Raw genomic sequence first — 22,290 nt, forward strand, 5'->3', positions numbered from 1 at the left:
GATTTTAATAAAGCTAACCTCGCCTGTGAACTGTCAAAATACAAACAACACATCACATGCCCCACCAGAGGCAGAAATATACTGAATCACTGCTACACCACTGTAAAGGAAGCATATCGCTCGTACAGATTTAGGACTCTCTGATCACTGTCTAGTTCATCTTCTCCTGACCTACAAGCAGACACTAAAATCAGCTAAGCCTGTAGTAAGGACTGGAAAGAGATGGACCAATGAAGCAGAGATTTAACTACAAGCCCGCTTTGAATGCACTGATTGGAGTGTTTTTGAAGCTGCAGCAACAGACCTGGACCAGCTCACAGACACTGAGACATCATATATCAGTTTCTGTGAGGATATGTGCATCGCTACTAGGACATTTTTATCATTCAATAATGATAAACCATGGTTTACAGCAAAACTCAGACAGCTTTGTCATGCCAAAGAGGATGCATACAGAAGTGGGGATAAAATCTTGTACAACCAGGCCAGAAACACACTGACTAAGGAGATCAGAGTGGCTAAAAGAAGCTACTCTGAAAAGCTGAAAAAGCAGTTTTCAGCCAACGAGCCTACATCTGTGTGGAGAGGCCTGAAGGACATCGCCAAGTACAAGACAACACCCATGAGCAACAAGTCATTTGAAAGACTGGTTTTGGCCTACCTGAAGGACATCACTTGACCCCTGCTAGACCCCCTTCTGTTTGCTTGGTCTGTGGTTGATGCTGTCAACATAGGACTGCATTATATACTGCAACATCTTGACAGACCTGGGACTTATGCAAGGATCCTATTTGTGGACTTCAGTTCAGCCTTCAAAACCATCATGCCTGATCTACTCTCAGCTAAACTGACCCAACTCTCCATGCCCACCCCAATCTGTCAGTGGATCACCAGCTTTCTGACAGATAGGCAGCAGCTACTGAGACTGGGGAAACTCACATCCAGGACCCTAACTATTAGCACTGGTGCTCCTCAGGGACGTGTTCTCTCTCCACTGCTCTTCTCCCTGTACATGAATGACTGCACTGCAAAGGACCCCTCTGTCAAGCTCCTGAAGATTGCAGACGACACCACGGTCATCTGCATCATCCGCGATGGTTACAAGTCTGCTTACAGAAGGGAGCTTGAACAGCTGGCTGTCTGGTGCGGTCACAACAACCTTGAGCGGTGGAGATGTTAGTGGACATCAGGAGAAATTCTATTGTGAAGAAGGCTTAGCAGAGGTTGTACTTCCTTCACCAGCTGAGGAAGTTCAACCTTCCACTGGAGCTGCTGACACAGTTCTACTCGGCCGTCATTGAGCCTGTGCTGTGTACATCTATAATTGTCTGGTTTGGTTCAGCCACCAAATCAGACAGAAGGAAACTACAATGGACAGTCAGGACTGCTGAGAGGATTATTGGCCCCCCTGCCACCCTCCAAGACCTGTACGTCTCCAGAGTGAGGAAACATGCAGGTAGAATCACACTGGACCCCACACACCCTGCCCACTTCCTCTTTGTTCTGTTGCCCTCTGGCTGGTGCTACAGAGCACTCAACGCCAGGACATCCAGGCACAAGAACAGTTTTACCCTCAGGTCATTTACCACATGAACAATTAAACTGCCTTCAGGACTCCCCATAGTGCAATAATGTAAATACATATCTCATGTACATATGTAAATTCACTCATATTTAATTAAATAACTGTACATACCCCTACCTTGCACATATACTACCACTTGCACATGTCCACATGCCATTCTGTTATATGTCAAAATTTTTGTGTGTCTATTTATACTCTTACCTTGTTTTATATTCTGTCTCACTGTAATGTTCTGTGTGCACTTGTTCTAATATCACCAAAAAAAAAAAAAAAAAAAGTGCAAAGCACTTTTGACAACACTGACAGACAGGTGACTTTTTTTCGCCACTCTATGATGCAAACAGTCTGCGCTATTCAGGCTGAACAGCTGTGAACCGCCCACATGGCACAAACCTCTGTGTGTAGAGATGTGATGTCATATCACGACCGTTGCAATGTATGGGATCAAAATACCACCAAATGTATTGCGGTCACGGATCCATAAATAATAAGCATGAATCAAAATAATAAGCGTGAATCCAAAATATATAAACACATTTAAAATATGCTGCAAAAAAAATAAATAAATTAAAAAAATAATAATAATAATTTAAGCAAAGTCATCAGAATTGCAAACAAATCATGTTCCCTATCTGTCACTCACTCGACGTTGTGTCGATGTAGTGACACTAGGGGTCACTCTTGGGAGCCCCAAACACCTCTGCTTTTTTGAAAAAAGGCCAATGAGAATTGGCAAGTGGAATTTGCATGCCACTCCCCTGGACATACGGGTATAAAAGGAGCTGGTATGCAATCACTCATTCAGATTTTCTCTTTGGAGCCGAGTGGTTGTATTCAGTGCACTGAATTCAATTACCTCCAAAGACGCACCTCAAAGCTGCTGGATTTACGGCGCATTTCAGGGGCTTCTCCCCCTCTGCACCCGTGGAGTGCAGAGAACGCCCCTGGGCACTTAGGCAGAGCGAAAATAAGAGAGTATGTTCTAAAAGAGTATATTTTCATTCACAAAAAGAGCGGCACACACGGAACGTCTTTTTAAAGATGTCTTTCCGTTTGTGCGTTATTCCTGGTTGTGGTCGTTATCTCTCCGACTGGGGCTTCGGGTCAACTGGGAAAAGAGTAAGCTCTCCCCAGTTCAGAGCATCTCTTTTCTCAGTTTGGAGTTGGACTCAGTCTCGATGACAGCGCGCCTCACGAATGAGCACGCAGTCAGAGCTGAACTGTCTGAAGGTGTTCAGATGGAGGACAGCAGTTCCACTGAAACTTTTTCAGAGGCTCCTGGGGCATATGGCATCCTCAGTGGCGGCCACACTGCTCGGGTTGATGCATATGAGACCACTTCAGCACTGGCTTCAGACTCACGTCCCGAGATGGGCATGGCACCGCGGTACACATCGCATGACCATCACGTCGATCTGTCACCACCTCTTCAGCCCTTGGACCTTGCATTTCTACAGGCAGGGGTTCCCCTAGAGCAGGTCTCCAGGTGCATCATGGTTACAACAGATGCCTCCAAGACGGGCTGGGGCGCCGGATGCAATGGGCATACAGCCGCCGGCTCCTGGACTGGCCCTTGTCTGCGTTGGCACATCAACTGCCTAGAATTGTTGGCAGTACTGCTCGCCCTGCAGAGGTTCCAGCCGTTGATCCAGGGCAAGCACGTGTTGGTCCGGACGGACAACACAGCGACGGTAGCGTACATCAACCATCAAGACGGTCTATGCTCCCGTTGCATGTCACAACTTGCCTGCCGTCTCCTCCTCTGGAGTTAGCAGCGCTTCAAGTCACTACAAGCCACTCACATCCCGGGCGACCTCAACACCGCAGCGGACGTGCTGTCACGTCAGGTTACCCTCAGGGGAGAGTGGAGAATCCACCCTCAGGTGGCCCAGCTAATTTGTCGATTCGGTCGAGCACAGGTAGACCTGTTTGCTTCCCGGGAATCCTCCCACTGCCCGCTTTGGTACGCCCTGACCGAGGCACCCCTCGGTATAGATGCGCTGGCACACAGCTGGCCCCCTGGACTATGCATATATGCATTTCCCCTAGTGAGCCTACGTCAGGGAGGATGAATAGCAGGTCATCCTAGTAGCAACCTACTGGCCCACCTAGACGTGGTTCTCGGATCTCACGCTCCTCGCAACAGCCCCCCCCCCGATGAATTCCCCTGAGGAAGGACCTTCTTTCTCAGGGACGGGGCACTATCTGGCACCTGCGACCAGACCTCTGGAATCTCCACGTCTGGCCCCTGGATGGGACGCGGAAGACCAAAGTGGCCTACCACCCGCAGTGGTAGACACGATCACTCAGGCTAGGGTGCCCTCTACGAGGCGCCTGTATGCCTTGAAGTGGCATCTGTTCACTAAGTGGTGTTCTTCCCGACGCGAAGACCCCCAGAGATGCGCAGTTGGATCGGTGCTTTCCTTCCTGCAGGAGAGGCTGGAGGGGCGGCTGTCCCCCTCCACCTTGAAGGTGTATGTAGCCGCTATTTCGGCTCATCACGATGCAGTAGATGGTAAGTACTTGGGGAAGCACGACTTGATCATCAGGTTCCTGAGAGGCGCTTGGTGGTTGAATCACTCCACACCGTGCCTCGTCCCCTCATGGGACCTCTCTGTAGTCCTTCGGGGTCTACAGGGAGCTCCCTTTGAGCCCTTGGAGTCAGTTGAGCTTAAGGCACTCTCTTTGAAGACTGTCCTCCTGACTGCGCTCACTTCCATCAAAAGGGTAGGGGACCTGCAGGCGTTCTCTGTCAGTGAATCGTGCCTGAAGTTCGGTCCGGGTTACTCTCACGTGATCCTGAGACCCCGAACAGGATATGTGCCCAAGGTTCCCACGACCCCTTTTTGGGATCAGGTGGTGAACCTGCAAGTGCTGCCCCAGGAGGAGGCAGACCCAGCCTTGGTGTTTCTGTGTCCGGTGCGAGCTTTACGCATCTATTTGGATCACACGCAGAGCCTTAGAAGCTTCGAGCAGCTCTTTGTCTGCTTTGGTGGACAGCGGAAAGGAAGTGCTGTCTCCAAACAGAGGATTGCTTACTGGGTCATTGACGCCATCACGATGGCATATCAGGCTCAGGACATGCCACCCCCTGCGGGGTTACGAGCCCACTCTACAAGGAGTGTGGCAGCCTCTTGGGCCCTGGCCAGAGGCCCCTTTTTGGCAGACATCTGCAGACCAGCGGGCTGGGCAACACCCAACACCTTTGCGAGGTTCTACAATCTCCGGGTTGAGCCGATCTCGTCCTGTGTATTGGCAGACAGGTAAGTTCCGGTATAGCTGGCCAGGTGTACCACTTGCGCATAGCACCTTTCCCCTCCCTTGAGGTGAAGACGTGCACTCTTGACTCCCAGTCGTGTTCACAGACTGTGATCCCTGGATGACTTTCCTCCTTAGCCCTCTGGCAGTTGAGTTTTCGGAGAAACTCGCTGACCAGCCCAGTACGTGCACTAATGAGGCCCTGTACTGAGGTAGGTGCTCCACATGTGCTGGTTCCCCAAAGGTGACCCCATGTGATATCTTCTGCAAAATCGTTTCCCTGTTGGCAAACTGCGTCTTCCTTGGGCAGAGGCCCCTCTGCGCCGGTCGCCATGCTCTGTAGAAACTCCTCCCCCTTCGGGTAGGACCTACCATGGGATCTCTCCACATGACATACTTCCGACAAGACTCGATAAGGCCATGTGATGTATTCCACTCAAAATACCCCCCCCCCTTTTTAGGTGGGGTGTGGTCTCCACGGTGTCTTCCCCTTGGGAGGGACACCTCCAGATGCAGACACTTATGGCTCCCAGTCAGTTAACAAATTCCACTCTTTTTGGGGAGAAAACAGAGAGATAGAGGCCTCGGCTGGGCTAGCCTGTCCCTATAGTTGGGCAGTCAACTTGTTCCTGATGGACCGTTCGACACTTATAAGAGCGTTGGGGGAGGTTACGTGATGGCCTGGTGTGCTGACTACAAGGCACACAGCGGTCTGCCCATCACACACCACCAGTTCACGTAACACAGTTCAGATAGTTGTGGTGTTTTGTATAGGGACCCCTAGTGTCAATACATCGACACAACGTCGGGTGAGTGTCAGATAGGGAACGTCCTGGTTACTTGCGTAACCTCCGTTCCCTGATGGAGGGAACGAGACGTTGTGTCCCTCTTGCCACAGTGCTTAACTACCCGCTGAAATAGCCGGGACCTGGTCTCGGCTCCTCAGCACAAAACCTGAATGTGTGATTGCATACCAGCTCATTTTATACCCGTATTTCCAGGGGAGTGGCATGCAAATTCCACTCGCCTATTCTCATTGGCCTTTTTTAAAAAAAGCAGAGCTCCCAAGAGTGACCCCTAGTGTCACTACATCGACACAACATCTCGTTCCCTCCATCAGGGAACGGAGGTTACGAAAGTAACCAGGACGTTTTCCTTGGTTTTATTTCAGTTTTTTGTGCTCTCTGACAATTTTGCTAATATTTTTTTTTTTTCTTTTTTTTTTTTCCAGTTTTGCGCTTGATTTTCCAAAACTTGTGAGTAGAGTTTCATGTAAATCTGTTTTTAGGGCAAAAGTTTGATTAGCCAAATCCTTTGAACATAAAACATGAAAAGTTTGAGAATAATATAGACAGAGTAAGCAGGGGAAGACTGTTTAATTTATTTAATGAGAGTCCCATAAGATTTATTGTTTGCTGACTTTAAGCTTTTTGTAATTTTATTCTGAAGTTATCAGCCTACATTTTTTCCTTCTTTTGTATGGCATTGGAAATAAATTGATAACTTTAAATTACTTGTGTACATTTGTGATCTATAAATTCTGTAGAATTTACAGAATTTCTGTCTGTAGAATTTGCTTTTAGTACAGCATGTCACAATCAGTAGTGAATTTTTTTGGCCACCCCAATAAAATCACTGGGTCTTACCTGGCCACCCCTGAAAAAATGTTCTGGCTACGCCCTTGTCGCCTGAGCTTGTCCAGAGCATATTTCTAAAGGTCTGTTATACACTTCTTTTCTAAATAATTCCTTAAATTAAATGACAAGCATACCTTCAAAAGGTACTGCATCACAGGAATGACCCATATGATCTCACAGAGACTTACCTGGCTCAGCTCCACCAGGTGCTCCTTTTCCTTCTGTAGCTTCTGTACCAGTTTACTTTTCTGTTCGAGTTCCTCAGAGAGCTTCCTCACAGCAGAGTCTGAGGACTAGAGAGAGTTCAGGTGCAGTGTCAGTTCACATACAGTACATCAATAATATCTTGGCTTATACTGACTCTGTATGTGGTGGAAGTGATTTGGTTCGACTGTGACATGAGGGACAAATAGGGAACATGTGTGTCTGTGCGTGTGTTTGGGCCTGTCTGAGCTGTGAGAAGCAGATGTAAAGCAGAAGGGCTTATTAAGGGGTGGAGAAGCTTCTTAAACACTTTCATCTTGATACCACAGCTGTCATTTCACTTCTCTCTGAACTCAAAAGCATATTCTGATAGACATAGACAGTGTAAGCAGACAAATATCCCTACACATCTGCATTTATTGAAAATTGTTCAGAGATGAGTCAAAATTGTAATTGGAAAAATTATGGACTACGAGCTATGATTGAAAGGCTACACACATAGCTTGAATTAAAAGCGACTTTTAAGTCAGCACTGCTTTATGTTTAAGTGCAGTAATGTTAATAATCATTTTTATCATGCCAAAGTCTGTTACTTCATCTTTGAAAATATCTAGTGGGCTTTTGTCTTAAATCTAAAATCAATGAAAACAGAATGTCTCACTCTTCAAACCTGGAGTTTGTTTTTGAGTTGAGGTCACAAATTGAGGTCACTTACAATTTTGCTATGGCAACAAATGGACTACAAATAGTTTCCACTTCAAGTATAAAAAAAGCAATCAAGTGGTACAGGTCTGGTCTTGCTTTAAACTAACCACCAGGATCTTACAGGTTTAGTATGGATACAATGTCTTTGAAAAACACTTGCCAAAGTATCAACAGCTGTTTGATCGATCCTTACCAAATTCAAAAAGATATACGAAAACAACTAAATAAGAAAGGAAAAACTTGAATGTTTAGATCATGTATGCTTAATGAGTCGGTAGTTGATGCATAACACGTCCATGAACTTTTTTTCAACCATCATCAAAACTTAGGTTGAAATTTCTATAAATGTAAAAGGCAAAGTGAATATATATATATATATATATATATATATATATATATATATATATATATATTTACATTTTAGCACTTTTAATCACCTTTTTAATTTCAGTAATTTATTTAAAATGGTATTGTTGCATGAAAAATGAAATTTGAAATGTACAAATAGCCTCTCGATTAATAAAAGGTTATACATCGCAGGACATGTCAACTTTCCAAAAGTATTTCATGTCAGCTACCCAAATACATGCTTACAAGTTTTAAAAAACAAAGACCCCTCATTATCGTAATTGAAAACTTAACTTACAAAAAACTGCTCTAATCAACAATCAGAATTATATAGTGAGATTATTCTGTAACATCTAGGCCATTACTGCCAAATCATGAAGCATAAATGATTACAATACACTCGCAAATCATATTCTACTGATTACTAATGATGCATGATTTACAATAATGAGCACAAGTTCAAGTACCTCTGAGAAGCAGATATCTCTGCACTCCTTCCAATATAAGAACTCAGACTAAGAGCACAGGTCAAATGTGTGTCAGGCAGAAGCATTTGTGAATGTCACTCCTACCTGCTTGTCCTTCTCTACTGATGTCAGTGTGTTCTCCAGCTCCTCCAGGTCTCTGCGCAGACTGCAGCACTCGGTCTCTAGCCTCTGACGCTGGGAGGCCAGCTGAGCGGAGGCCCCCTCCTCTTCTTCCAGACGCACCTCCAGCCCTGCCACCTGGGCCTCCAGCTCACGTCTGGCCTGGGCCAGCTGAACGCAGCGCTGCTCAGCCTGCTGGAGGCTCTCCTGCTCCTGCTCCGATGAGGGAGGACCAGGAGAGGAGGAAAGAGAGACAGAAAGGTGAGGAGAATGCCCCTTTCTTTCACACTGCATGGCAGCCTCAGGGAAAGAACTCCAGAGGATGAAGAAAGCACAAAGACAAACGAAAGAGGCTTAGAGTGTAAAGCCCCGTTTAGAACAAAATATCCAGCAGCAAAGCTCTTCACAACTGTCCAGTGCTCAGAAGACCTGAGAAGGACAGATAAAATTTTCTTGATGAGCCAGTTCAATGACAAAACGATCATCTATCAAACTAGTCCCAACAGGACAAAAAAGATCTGAGCCCTCTCTTTTATTCACTGCCTTCTGATCTTTGAAACTTTTCAGCTTCTGCTTAGATTCTTGCCATCATCACTAAAGTATCCATATGAAAACACACAAGTATGTGGGTCCTTACAAAGTTGGCACTGGATCTGTTATGGCCATGGGCATATTTTTTCCATAAATGTGCTTGTTCTACTCTGAATTTTATCACACTGACAAGTGCCCACACTCATTCGTGTTTGACTTATTAGAAAAGCAGCCTTTTTTAACATGAACTTATCAACTACGACATTATTAGTAGTGTTGCACAACGTTAAAGATTAAGTATGTATTTTCTACCGCATTAGTGTCACCAAATGGAACTGCAATCTGTTTGTTTGAGCAGCCTGACCTAACAACTTTGGCTCAACCCATCGTGTGAGTTTAGTCCCATCGTGGGACTACCTGTCTGTCCAAGCAATGAAAGACAGGGGAAGTGTTTGAAACTTGTTTGAAAACCGTCATTAGTGGTGCTTGTTAAATGCACAACTATTGTTCTTTACTAAGGCAGTACTTGCTCATAGGGATTTAAACAAACCCCTAACCTTATGACTCCTTACATATAATAAAATGACTAAAATGCTGGGTTGTTTCTCACCAAAATCGTATATTTTCAGAAGACTTAAAGAAATAGTTCACTCAAAAATGAAAATTCTCTCATCTTTTACTCACCCTCAAACCACCCCAGATGTGTTTGACTTTCTTTCTTCTGCAGAACACAAACAAAGATTTTTAAGCTCTGTAGGTCCATTCAATTCAAGTGAATGGTGACCAAAACTGTGAAGCTCCAAAAAGCACAAAAAACCACATAAAAGTAAACCGTAAGATTCCAGTGGTTAAATCCATGTCTTCAGAAGCGTTATGGCGTGGGTGAGAAAGAGATCAATATTTAAGTCCTTGTTTACTATAAATCCCCAGCTTCACTTCCACATTCTTTTTCTTTTGTTTTTCAGGATTTGCATTCTTCGTGCATATCGCCACCTACTGGTCAGGGCTGGTCTAAGATGGAGATTCATAATAAAAAATGTATTAAATATTGATCTGTTTCTCACTCACACCTATCATATCACTATCATATGATGGATTAAACCACTGGAGTCATATGGATTACTGCTATGCTGCCTTTATGTGACTTTTGGAGCTTCAAAGTTCTGGCCATCATTCACTTGCATTATGTGGACCAACAGAACTGAGATATTCTTCTAAAAACCTTTGTTCGTGTTCAGCAGAAGAAAGAAAGTCATACACATCTGGGATGGCATGAGAGTCAAACATACACTATACAAGTATGTGAATGCAGGCAGGCTATGCAAGCTCGATTTCGTGTGTTGTTGCATTCCAAAATGTGTCAGATCATGATTTTTAACACAACGCAAGTTCACATTGTATTCTTAATGTTGCCTTAATGGGCGCTATAGTGGAAATTTACAGTGAGTTTTCTCTTTCAAGTCAACAACTGTCATGGCGGAGCAATAGTTTGAAGAGAATATTTTTGCTGAGCAAGTATGTTTAAGTCAATATATTGATAGCAACATACCTGAAAAGTAACACATCCAGTGAAATGGCACAGACTTCTGAAGGTACTGTAACTCTGTCGCCTCCTGGAGTTCTGAGGTTTGTTACCGCCACAGTAACGCAAGTACGTGTGCAAAGCATATTAAACCAGACCACGTGCTGGCAATGTGTTACCCAAGTGCTTGCATCTGCAAATGTGTACTTGCATAAATTATGTTTCTGGCCATATATATTAGACTTGCATTGAAAGACGGACCCGAGCCATATCTAGAGGCCAGAATATCGTAGAGGCCTGGGAGTATGCTCTTTTGTCCAGTAAGTAACAACCTAGCAACCACCCAGCAATGCCCAAGCAACCACATAGCAACATGTTAAAAGCCACTCAGAACACATTAGCAACCTCATAGCAGTGTCCTACCAACCAACCACAAACATCGAAGCATTCTGAGAATGTAAAAATGTAGTTACGTACACATGTCACCTTTAACAACAAAAATGTTAATGTAGCTATCATAATATTGCCGTTAAATCATACCAATACAAAGGGGCATGCCATGGGAATTTGCAAAACAGCATTGCACCAACATTTAGATAAAAAAATAAAAAAAACATGTCTAAAGATTACACAAACCCACACTCTACCTGATGCAATGGGATGGATGTGATAAAGCTATCCCAATCCAAGTCTTCATGCTCAGGTTCTGCCTGTTGTTCACAGGCCGCCAGCATGTCATCAGAGAGGGTGTGCCTGAGAGACGCAACCTGTATCGGCCCCTGACAAACACTCTCCATCTCTAAGCACCAGTAGAGAACCGATGGATATTAAAACTACAATTTATAAAACCTGGTAGCTTTCTCCCTGTCTCTTCACTCGCTTTCTACCTCTGTGTCTCTCTCTTCACTCTGTTCAGCAAACAGCTGTCCACCTCCTGTATTTATCCTCCAGTTGTTTAATGGATGCAATTGAGGAAATAATCTATCCACCGGCAGTCTCGTTCAGAGAAGTCAACTCCTACCCCAGTCTGGAACCTGCTGACAGCTATAGGTGCTCTTCTATGGACCATGTGCATAGATAGTTCCCTCTTGTCCAAGGTGTAGAGTAATAATGTAGTATGGATGCCTTTAATCTACCTACCACTAACAAGAGATCTCATATTATTCAGCAGATTAAAGAGAAATATCTGCACTTAACAAGAAACCACACAGCCAATGACTTTCGGTCCCACTCTCATGCATTTATTTTACAAAATAATTCATGCCCACAGTCTGGAAAATGTCTGTGTGTGTTAGAAGAACAAAGCTATTATTGTAATCTATGTAAAAAAATCTGTTTGCCATTCATTTTCTACATGAATCACCAGACAAAACATTTTGCGGTTAGACATCAGCAATTTACAATCTACAACAGGTGAACCAAGCATTACTGGCAGACACTAATTATATTGGAACAGGTGTGACTGTATCAACGCATGCAATCTATAGGGGCTTATATGGTATATGTACTTTGTTGGAGAGTTTTAGTGAATTGCATACCCAAACTATTTCATACCATACAAGCAATTTATGCCTTAACACCCACTCTATGTATTGGCTGAGATTCAACTACTTTCAGTTTCAGGCAAAATAATGGTGGCCATTTTACTCTTGTCGTCAATAACTGAGTGGACTCTTCGTGAAACTGAACCGAATACCACACAGATGATGCAGAGGCACAGGCAGTGACCACTTAACCCTTGTGGACAATAGAGACAGAAAAGTTCACCCTCTGATTCAAATATTAGGATTATGGCTGATGAACAACTATATATTTGTTTAATGTTAAAATATTTTAAAATATCCCAGCTTCATATTCAGAGACAATGATAAGTAAGCCATTGATAGGTTAATTTTTCTGAAAAGTGTACACATTGTGGATCTGTGCTGTTTCTGTGAGCATCCCAATCAGCCTGACACAGTGACAATGGCTCAACCAATGGTGTTTGGGGCAGGACTATCTGTTTGGGTGACCAATGGATGATGAGGGAGTATTTGGGAAACCTGTTAGAAAACACATTAAAAAAAATTAAAAAAAATAAATAAATAAAAACAACAGTGCCCGCCCACTTTATCAGGCGCCTTGGTCCCAAAAAATGTTTTCCCACTCATGTTTTTATAGGGATTATATAAAAAACTTCATAAAAGATTTCTAAGCCATGAACCAAACCAACCAGCTCTGAGGTGAATCACGCTATTACAAGCTTTGATTATTTAAAAATTGGACACCATATGACAAAGGTACAAGACTGTGTACTTAACGTTTTTAATAAGTGAATGAACTACAATCTCATGAAGCATCGCTAATGAGGTAATCAAATAAAAAACAATTGAAACGAAAACTATTGATACGATTATGAGTATAGAAACAGTAGGTTTAAATTTATTGAAAAATATTCCGATATTTACAAATATTTAGGAACTCACTAAATTCACTAAAATGAATTGGACCTCCAAATGCCACATATCAGTGAATCTGTGAATCGTTTATTTTAACCAGTTCATTTACATGGTACAACATGGTACAATTGTTCATTTGATAATAGATTAAAAGGACACTTAATAGGTCTTCAAATACTGTATTTCAGCTGGTAAATTAAGAAAAAGTTGCAATGCACACTGAAAATAGGAATTCCAAACTGGCAATCGATTGTTGTGTAAGAGCACAGGACAACATGACAGATTTAGGGGAAACCAGAAGGCAAAGCTGTTCGAGAAGTGGAGCTGGGGATGGAGGGTGTTAAGTGCAGCTTGCACCCATGCAATGGAAAGGCAGCTGAGAGAATAAATGAAGGGAGGACTTATGAGGTCTGCTTTGATTGAAGTCTTAATTGTAGGTAGAAGTCATAATCAGCTGAGCACCCTCGGCTGTATTACTGTGTGTGCAATGCAAAAGTGTACCGTTTTGTGACACTACACCGCTACATGTTGGAAAAAGTAGCTTGTTATTGCAAAAGCTGCAGTTTAGTCTGTCAATTTAACATGTTAAATTTGTGCAATTAATTATATAACAAATTATGTGTTAAAAAAAAATGAATACGAAAAATGAAAATGAAATCATGCCTCCTGACCTGTATGTAAATTCTGTAATAAAAGAATGTATTTTACTACCATAGGAGCAATTCAAGCTTAAAGTACACGTAACTTCATGTTTTTATGAGCTGTGCCGGCAGGGAACAGTCAGCACGCCTCAACAAGCCTAACAAGCAGTGCAGGCACAGAATCAGAGCCGGTCACACAGGACACGTTCTTGACAGCTGAACGAAGAACAACAGAATGAAAGGATCTCAAAGCGTGATTTTCAAAGTTTTACCTACTTTTAACGACACGCAGCATCCTAAAAGTGTGGTGTGTATGATGCTGAAAACCAGTGAGATGCTCCACAAGAACAACACAAGAACGCACCCTGCAAAAACAGGACAGACTGACCGACTCAACTGCAAAATAGATATTTATCAACTGTAGGCTTATGTTGAATGAGCAAAGACAATGCTTTACTTGTCTGCCACAATAATGCAATGGATTTCAATCTGAATTCTAAATTATATTTAGAATTATTAGGATTATTTATTATTTATTTTGAATTATCTTTCTTTGGGGGCTTTCTCAGCAAATATTCATATATGTGATTAATTGCAATTAATTAGATTGTGTTGCTATAGTGAAATATATGAGCTGCTGTCACGCTGCTAAAAAATTTTTTTTTTTTTTGTTAATTACTCCCCATCGCTGCTTAATGGATATCAAAACTCATGGCATGGACCCAACCTTTTGTACTTAGATGTGGTTCAAAGATATGCTGTTTTAGGAAAGACAAACATGAAAGCAAAATGGGAACTTCTTTTCAATTGTGTTTGTCTGCAGATAAAGGATTATGTTCACTTCTTTAGAAATATTCCTTTGTAATAGCCCTCATTCAGCTACCCATAACATAGTGTAAAGTATAGTGTAACCTGAAATTAGATTTAGTCTCCTCAGGCCTTTGGAGGCATCACGGAGCCACTCTGAGCGAGGTTAGAGGTTCACTGGGGGGCCTCAAGATAATCAAAGAGGACATGTTTAGGATTGCATTAGTCTTTGTAGTAAAGCAAGCCTCTAACTCAACCTTTTGAACTTCTAAAACAAAGATCTTTTAGAGCGCATAATTTGTCCCACATTCCCAGAGGTGACGTTGTTGTTGCTACCTGCTAGTATGATACAGATGCCACACATGCACCACTGTGCAACGCTGACCCTTAAATTAGTCCAAATAAACAATACAGTCTAGAGGACTTTTGACCTGAAAGTAAAATTCGCAGTGTTTTGGTCCATGGTTTTGTTGCCCTTAAGAGTGGGAAAACATAAAAAAAAGAATCCTAAAATGCTATAAATATTTAGAAAGAGTGGATAAAATGTGGTCAGTTAAAACAAATAAAATGAACAATCCTCATTTTCTCAGTTATTTATAATAGGGAAAAGTGTAGAGGCAGTACAGATGTAATAGCACTTTAGCCATGGATTACAGCACAGGCATTTGTTGATATGAAACTGCTGTTTTTAATGAGCTTGTGAGACTGTTGACATAGAGCTTTATTTTTTGCTGTTAAACATTTAGATAATGATCTTTGATTTTTCTAACATATTGTTGGGCCTCATGTATTCAGATAGAAGACAAAGACAGGCCTAACACAGTCGTAAAACCTAACTCAGGCCCACATACCAAGTCATAAATTTTACTGATAAAAATCGCGCCAAAATCAAACAAAGGGAGTCCAAAACAGATTACAAATCCCATGAAGCCTTGCTCACTAAAAGATTGAACTCTCAACTCCTATTGGATGAGGCACACGACAGAACGCACCTCAACCGTGACATCATCAGGAGTAGAAATACCTCTGAAATGCTTCCGGGATTTGCTTCCAGCAACTTTGCTCACCGTGCGTAGACGCAGCTCATTGCTGCTCTCAGGTGCAGCCTCGTGGCACAAGGAAGTAACGTCCAACTTGAAACTGTGGCCATACCATCTCTATCTTGCTGGATGAGTTGAGATTACTCTGTGTTCCACCGAACACGCTAATGGATCCGAAGGAGACCGCCGAGCAATCCGCATCTTCATCCGTTTGCCTGCAGAAGTGAAGAGAGAAAAGATTTCTCTTCCATCTTCAATCAAGTCGACGTCGCTGATTTCTCCGCCGGCCCGCCGAGAATCAGCAGCTGTACCGCCCACCGACAGAGTGAGGAAACGGCCTCCCATCATCACCCGAGCCTCAAGGAACTGAGTCGGAGTTAAAGGACGGATGAACACACATACTACGTCCTCATAAGATTCAAGTAAGAGGTTTACGTCTGGGCAGAGATAGAATATTATAGTGTGTTATTCTTGTGTATCAAGGTTATTGCTTGTACAGTTTACGGACCACCGAGTCCGCTCATTACGATTAACACTCAGGGTATTAATTATTATGAATGAGATTTACTGTATTGTAGTCCAACCACATTAGACTGTTGTGCATTTCCGCCATTGCGGGTGAGACCGGCACACTGAGTTTATCCATTAAAGAATCAAAGACCGCGGGACGGTTTACGAGCCGTCCACCGTGTCTCTGAGTGATAAACTAACAGCTGCTTTCTCTACCACGATCGTGAAATCGGCTTTGTGGCCATCACTTTATTCTCTCTCTCTCTCGTACTAACCACACACACACGCGACCCCTCACAAACATTCTCGCACACATTTTTGGCTAGTAGATAGCTTCGTGATAAAGCTCAGCTTTGTCCCTAAGCTATCGTACAAGTGGATACACGCGGTAACTTGTAGACGCCATTGACTGTTTTCTCTCCGCCCACATTCGCGGCCATATTCTCTGGCCGGAAGTCTCGCGTGACATACTCACCACGAGAGTCACGTCCGCCATTTTGTGCGTGTCCCTCCTTACACACACACACACACACACACACACACACACACACTCGCTCTCTCTCACACACACACACACACACCCTCATGTGTTATAGGATTATTTTGATTTCCATATCTAATATCACTGTTTAGCTTGTAGTTGTAAGTCGGAAGTTTATTGACTGCATTGTATTCATTTTTAATTGATATTACTGCATAAATAAACTTTGTTATATTACAAAGAGAAGTGTTTTGGTTTGTTTTGCATACACCTGTGTCATGCTGACGGGATGTCAGTGCTCGGATTCAAGCCTTCATTCATTGTTTTTTTTCCCGAAAATCGATATTCTTCGGATGTCGATTTTCCTAAGAAAACAATCTAATATTGAGACTGTTATACTATCTGGTTATTAGTCCCTGATTCCAGAGTGGTGCCCCATCAATATTAATCCTTATTAATATTCTATTGATTTTTGATAATTGATAATTATCTTTGATGATTGTTGAATTTGAATGATCAATAAGCTAGTGTTAATTTTAATTAATGTTTCATCGATGTTAATGATTAGTGATTATCTTTGATAATTGTTGATTTAAAGGATAAAAAAGCTAACATTGATTCTCATCAATGTTCTATTGATTTTAATAATTAATAATTATCTTTGATAATTATTAATTATTGCTAATAACCAAACCCGCTCCTAAACATAGCACACTACATTTACTGGAGCCCCATATGAGGTTTTAATGAGTTAGATTCAATTAATTAATTTAAATATTAATTAATAACTAAAGAAATAATTATTAATTATTTCTGATAGTAACACTGGTCTAAACAACCAGTAAAGCCCTACAATATGAAATGCACTGATCCCTAGACTTCTCATATAATCTGTGATGTGTATTTAAACATTTCCAAAATATTTACTTTTATGCAATTAACTACACAAAATTCATATAAAACATCAGAAATAAATGTTTTTGTCTTGTATTAAAGTGTGTCTATTTAGATTTTACCATCTCTTAATCTGCTTTCGATTACTTTATTAGAGAAAATGGATTCTTGGCCTAAAAGTGATTTGTTAATGACTGATAATGAGCGTTTTACAGCCTTATGAAAGTGTTGTCATAGAAAGGTTCAGAGCAGACATGCTTTGTGTACCACATTTTACTCTTTCTCCCTCCTGCTAACTTTGAAAGAATAGATGGGCCTCATTCACGAATCTAGCCTTGGGCCTCAGGAACTCTAAAAGCAGTCCAGACCTTAAAGTTTTTCCACATGCTTAAGTAGGGCATCTGAATGTTTCTGGAAAAGTATTCCACATTTATTTCACATTATCAATTACTGGAGGGTAAACAAAGTGCTCTCTGCACTTTTCTTTAACAGTTTACTGCAGAATTAATATGCTCAGAGTTGTGTTTTAGAGGGCTTTAATTGAATAAGGGTTCCCTTTTGATTCAGTCCACTCAACATTACTATGGGGAAAGTACTTTCCTTGATGACCTAACTGAAACCCTTCTTCTGTCTTCAATCAATCTTCTGATTGGCAATGATGTTTGAGCTCCGCCCCTTTAGGCACGCATTAGGTGTATGTGAAGGGGCCCTCAAGCATCATTACTTCAGATTTTCTTCCTTCATGACAACGATCATTCAACCTCATCTAGGAAACCTTCTACTGCTTTGCCATTGAGATACACAATTCAGCAGACGACTCTTCTCTGCGAGACGCTAAAAGGACGACTCATCACCTGTGCTCCTAGTGCCAGCAAGAAGGCTTACTGCTTCCCTGTGTGTTTGTCTTTGAACAACATGGCGCTTCAGCAAGATCCGACCTGCTGCACACAGCGCTCCGGCTGGAGATACTGTATACTATATATGTATGTGTGTTTGTGTGTTTATAAAGATATATGTTTTTATAAGCCTCTGTGTTTTCACAAAAAGAGCCGCTTGGGCGCAGTGCGTCTTTTTAAAGATGTCGTTCCACAAGTGTTCCTCATGCGAACGGCACATCCCGCCTTCAGACGAGCCTGAGAGCTGTGCTCACAAGGCCATGCCCACGCAGAAGCAGCTCTCATGGAGACAGACTGCCCTCACTGTGAGGGCATGAGTCTCTGGACGTTACGCTCAAGGATCGCCCTCATTCTGAAGTATGATTCAGCTTCCAGCGCCCTTCCACCCACCTCCTCTGTGTTAGATCCCGAGGGACAAAATGAGGGGGCATGGCAGGGCCGCGAGGTGGAGTTGGATGAATTCAGTCAGTGACAAACACCATTTTACAGGATAGAGCACCGTACACGAGACACCACTATGCACTAAAATGGCAGGTGTTTGCAAACTGGTGCTCTTCATATAGCAAAGACCCAGTGAATTGCTCCATAGCTGGCTGTGGGTGGCTGTGGCTCAGGTGGTAGAGTGAGTTGGCCAATAATCACAGGGTTAGTGGTTTGATTCCTAGCCCACATGACTGCACATACTGAAGTGTCCTTGGGCAAGACACTGCTCCCAATAGCAGGCTAGTGCCTTGCATGGCAGCTTTGCCATCATTGGTGTGTGAGTGTTTGGGTGAATGAGTCACAGTGTAAAGCACTTTGGAACTGCTAAGTTTAAAAAAGGTGCTATATAAGTGCAGACCATTTACTCTTCAAGAGCAATTAGATGCTGGTCTTACCCTGTCAGTGCTTAAGGTTTGTGTAGCAATTATTTCAATGTTTCATGCCTCAGAGGTGGGTTCCTCTATAGGCAATATAGTTCCTCTATATTGCTTAGAGGGGCGAGGTGACTGAACGCCCTTCGCCCTGCTATGGTGCCGACTTGGGACCTAAATCTAGTGCTGAAGTCACTCACGAACCCCTCATTCGGGCCATTGGAATCTGTCAAGTTGCAAGTGCTTTCATTAAAGACCACACTCTTGTTAGCTTTGAACTAATTTAAAAGGGTGGGTGACATAGAGGCACTGTCGACTGACAGCTTATGTCTGGAGTTTGGACCAGGTCTTTCAAAGGTCACAATTAAACATAGAAAAGGCTTCATGCCTAAGGTTTAATCAATGCCCTACAGGGCTCAGGTGGTCCATCTACAAGCCTTCTGTACCCCACCATTTAATTCAGATGTAATGCCATGTGCGGGCATTACACACATATGTCGAGTGTACATGGCAGTTTCGACTGTCGGATCAGCTCTTTATTTGTTATGGATGTCGCACCTCCAAACAGAGGCTCTCACTTACAAATCACAGGGTTTGAATTGCCCTATTGGCATAAAAGTGCATTCAACTAGAGGCATAGCCTCTTCATGGCTGTGGACAAATGGTGTGTCCTTACAAGACATATGTCTGGCAGCAGGCTGGTCTTTGCAAAACATGAATGGTTTTACAACCTGGATGTGGCATGTATCTCTTCATAAGTCCTCTCTGTTTAGAGTGCTTTTTATATATCCAACAGGTATGCCAGAACCCTCTGTTACTGGTAGACTACTAGTTATAATTAACACAGCCGACAATATGTAAGCTGTGGTTATAATACCCCCTCTGAAGTCTCAAGCACTCCCTATAAAAATAAAACCTACTTTTCCAACCAGGGTTAAAATCGCACTGTGTGATATATATATATAGATTTCCAGACTATACTAGTCCCCATCTAGTACTACCCATGTGGGGTTATTCACTGGCCTGCAGGCCTGTGACTCTTTATACATGTCCATATTTAAATGTTTTACCACTGGGGGTGTGACGTCACGTAGTGCAGCGGGATGGGATTCTGTTCCTCATAGCAATGTTGAGTGGACTGAATCGAAAGGGAATGTGTCCAGTTACGCATGTAACCTCGGTTCCCTGAGATGAAGGGAATGAGACATTGCGAAACCTGGCCGCACTACTACTTCAGTGATTTGAAGAAAGAGTAATGCCCTCTGTCCCTCAGTCAGAAAATCTGAAGTAATGATGCCTGAGCGCCTGCTTATATACGCCTGATGCACGTCTAAAGGGGCAGGGCTCAAACATCCTTGCCAATCAGAAGATTGGTGTTATTTTACAAGGCTTTCAGTCATCGAGGAACGTACTTCCCCCATAGCAATGTTGAGTGGATTGAATCAAAAGGGAGACGTTCATGATTATGTAAAAGTTAGTACAGATCCACTAATCTGAATGGTACAAAGAGTGTTGATATTTAGTATAATAGCAGTGGGTTGCTTCACTGTTTGTATCACTTCGCTTGTATGAGTTTTATCACTCTGCTTCAAAAACTATTTTCATTAGTAGAGCATAAATAGCCAAAAAACTAGCTTTCATTTCTCATCTAATGAAAATTGTGTCTAAAATGTAAGTTACTCAATATTAATGTCTTTCTATTAAACAAAATATATTTTTCTTCTTTATTGAACTGTTGTTTAAAAGCAAAATCACACAGGCAATCATTCTGTTGTATTGTAGGCCTATATAACATAACAGGTGGTTCTAGGGTCATTGGATATTTGCGGCTTAGCTTCGACCTCTGTACAGTATATGTATGAGGCAATCATATTTTTGATGGAATATTGGAATCTAATACATTTTATTATAAAAGTTTCACTTCTGATCTTTGAGCATATCTACCTTGTTGATCATCAACAAGGTAGATACCCTCAAAGATCAGAAGTTGCATGCTTTTATCATTATGTAGCCTACTTTTAAATGTGATTAATAAAAATACTATTTTTGTCCCTTTAGGCTTTCCATAGTTCAACGCACATTGTGTTTAAATGACAGTTCATAGCCTATTATTGATTCGGCTGTTTTTTTTTTTTTTTTTTTTTTTTGGTTTAGAAGACAGCAAGCTGTAGATATGATGTATGCTATAGACAGTATATGAAGTATATTTGCTAAATGTATATTATATTACTCTTTCTTTTCAGGGTTATATATCTAAATATTTGATATTAATGCATCTGGAAGTACCAGATTCCAGTATCGCAACAAGACCAGCATTTTAAACGTTGACACACAGCCGCAATGGCAAGTCGCATGTATGTATGTATGTATATATGTACAGTATGTATGTATGTATACAGCATAACAGCACTCTTCCTTGTGATATTGCTTTATCATTTTTAATTCCGAAAATAAAAAAATAAAAAAGGAAAGGAACTTGTCATAGTCTTTAATGAAATATATATATACAGTTGTGCTCAAAAGTTTGCATACCCTGGCAGAAATTGTGAAATTTTGAAATTAATTTTGAAAATAAGACTGATCATGCAAAAAAACGTCATGGTTACTTGTGTAACCTCCGTTGCCTGATGGAGGGAACGAGACATTGTGTCGATGTAGTGACACTAGGGGTCACTCTTGGGAGCCCGAGACACCTCTGGTCTTTGATAAAAGGCCAATGAAAATTGGCGAGTGGTATTTGCATGCCACTCCCCCGGACATATGGGTATAAAAGGAGCTGGTATGCAACCACTCATTCAGGTTTTATGCTGAGGAGCCGATATAAGGTCCGGCCATTTCAGCGGGTAGTTCAGCGTTGTGGCAGGAGGGACACAACATCTCGTTCCCTCCATCAGGGAACGGAGGTTACACAAGTAACCATGACCTTCCCTATCTGTCACTCACTCGACGTTGTGTCGATGTAGTGACACTAAGGGTCCCTATACGAAACGCCACAATTGGCTGAACTGTGTTACGTGATCTGGCGGTGTGTGGTGGGCAGACTACTGTGTGCCTTATAGCCAGCACACCAGGTCGACACGTAACCTCCCCCAACATAGTTATGAGTGTCGAACGGCCCTTTGGGGATAAGTCGACTACCCAAAAGATAGAGACAGGCTAACCCAGTCGTGGCCTCTTTTCCCCTTCTTTTTTTCCACTCCCTAAAAAAGAAGGGGGATTATCTGACTGGGCTGCCAGGTCTAGTCGGGGGGTGTCCCTCCCAAGGGGAAGACACCGCGGAGACCACACCTCGCCCAAAGAGAGGGGGGGATATTTAAGTGGAAAAATACGTCACATGGTCTTTCCGACCATG

At 42.4% G+C, this 22,290-nt stretch overlaps 1 protein-coding gene across 1 annotated transcript in view; it reads right to left on the reverse strand.

Annotated features, from left to right (window-relative positions):
• Window positions 1–22,290, reverse strand: part of LOC127427204 (myosin-16-like) — a 103,799-nt gene that overhangs the window by 64,470 nt on the left and 17,039 nt on the right. The window contains exons 4-5 of the mRNA XM_051674676.1: window positions 8,310–8,537; window positions 6,669–6,773 (exon numbers count right to left, since the gene is read on the reverse strand). Of these exons, the coding sequence (XP_051530636.1) occupies window positions 6,669–6,773; window positions 8,310–8,537 (333 nt within the window). The remainder of the gene's footprint in view (window positions 1–6,668; window positions 6,774–8,309; window positions 8,538–22,290) is intronic.

This window comes from Myxocyprinus asiaticus, chromosome 36 (assembly GCF_019703515.2).
Source record: "Myxocyprinus asiaticus isolate MX2 ecotype Aquarium Trade chromosome 36, UBuf_Myxa_2, whole genome shotgun sequence".
In the NCBI taxonomy this organism is placed as follows: domain Eukaryota; kingdom Metazoa; phylum Chordata; class Actinopteri; order Cypriniformes; family Catostomidae; genus Myxocyprinus; species Myxocyprinus asiaticus.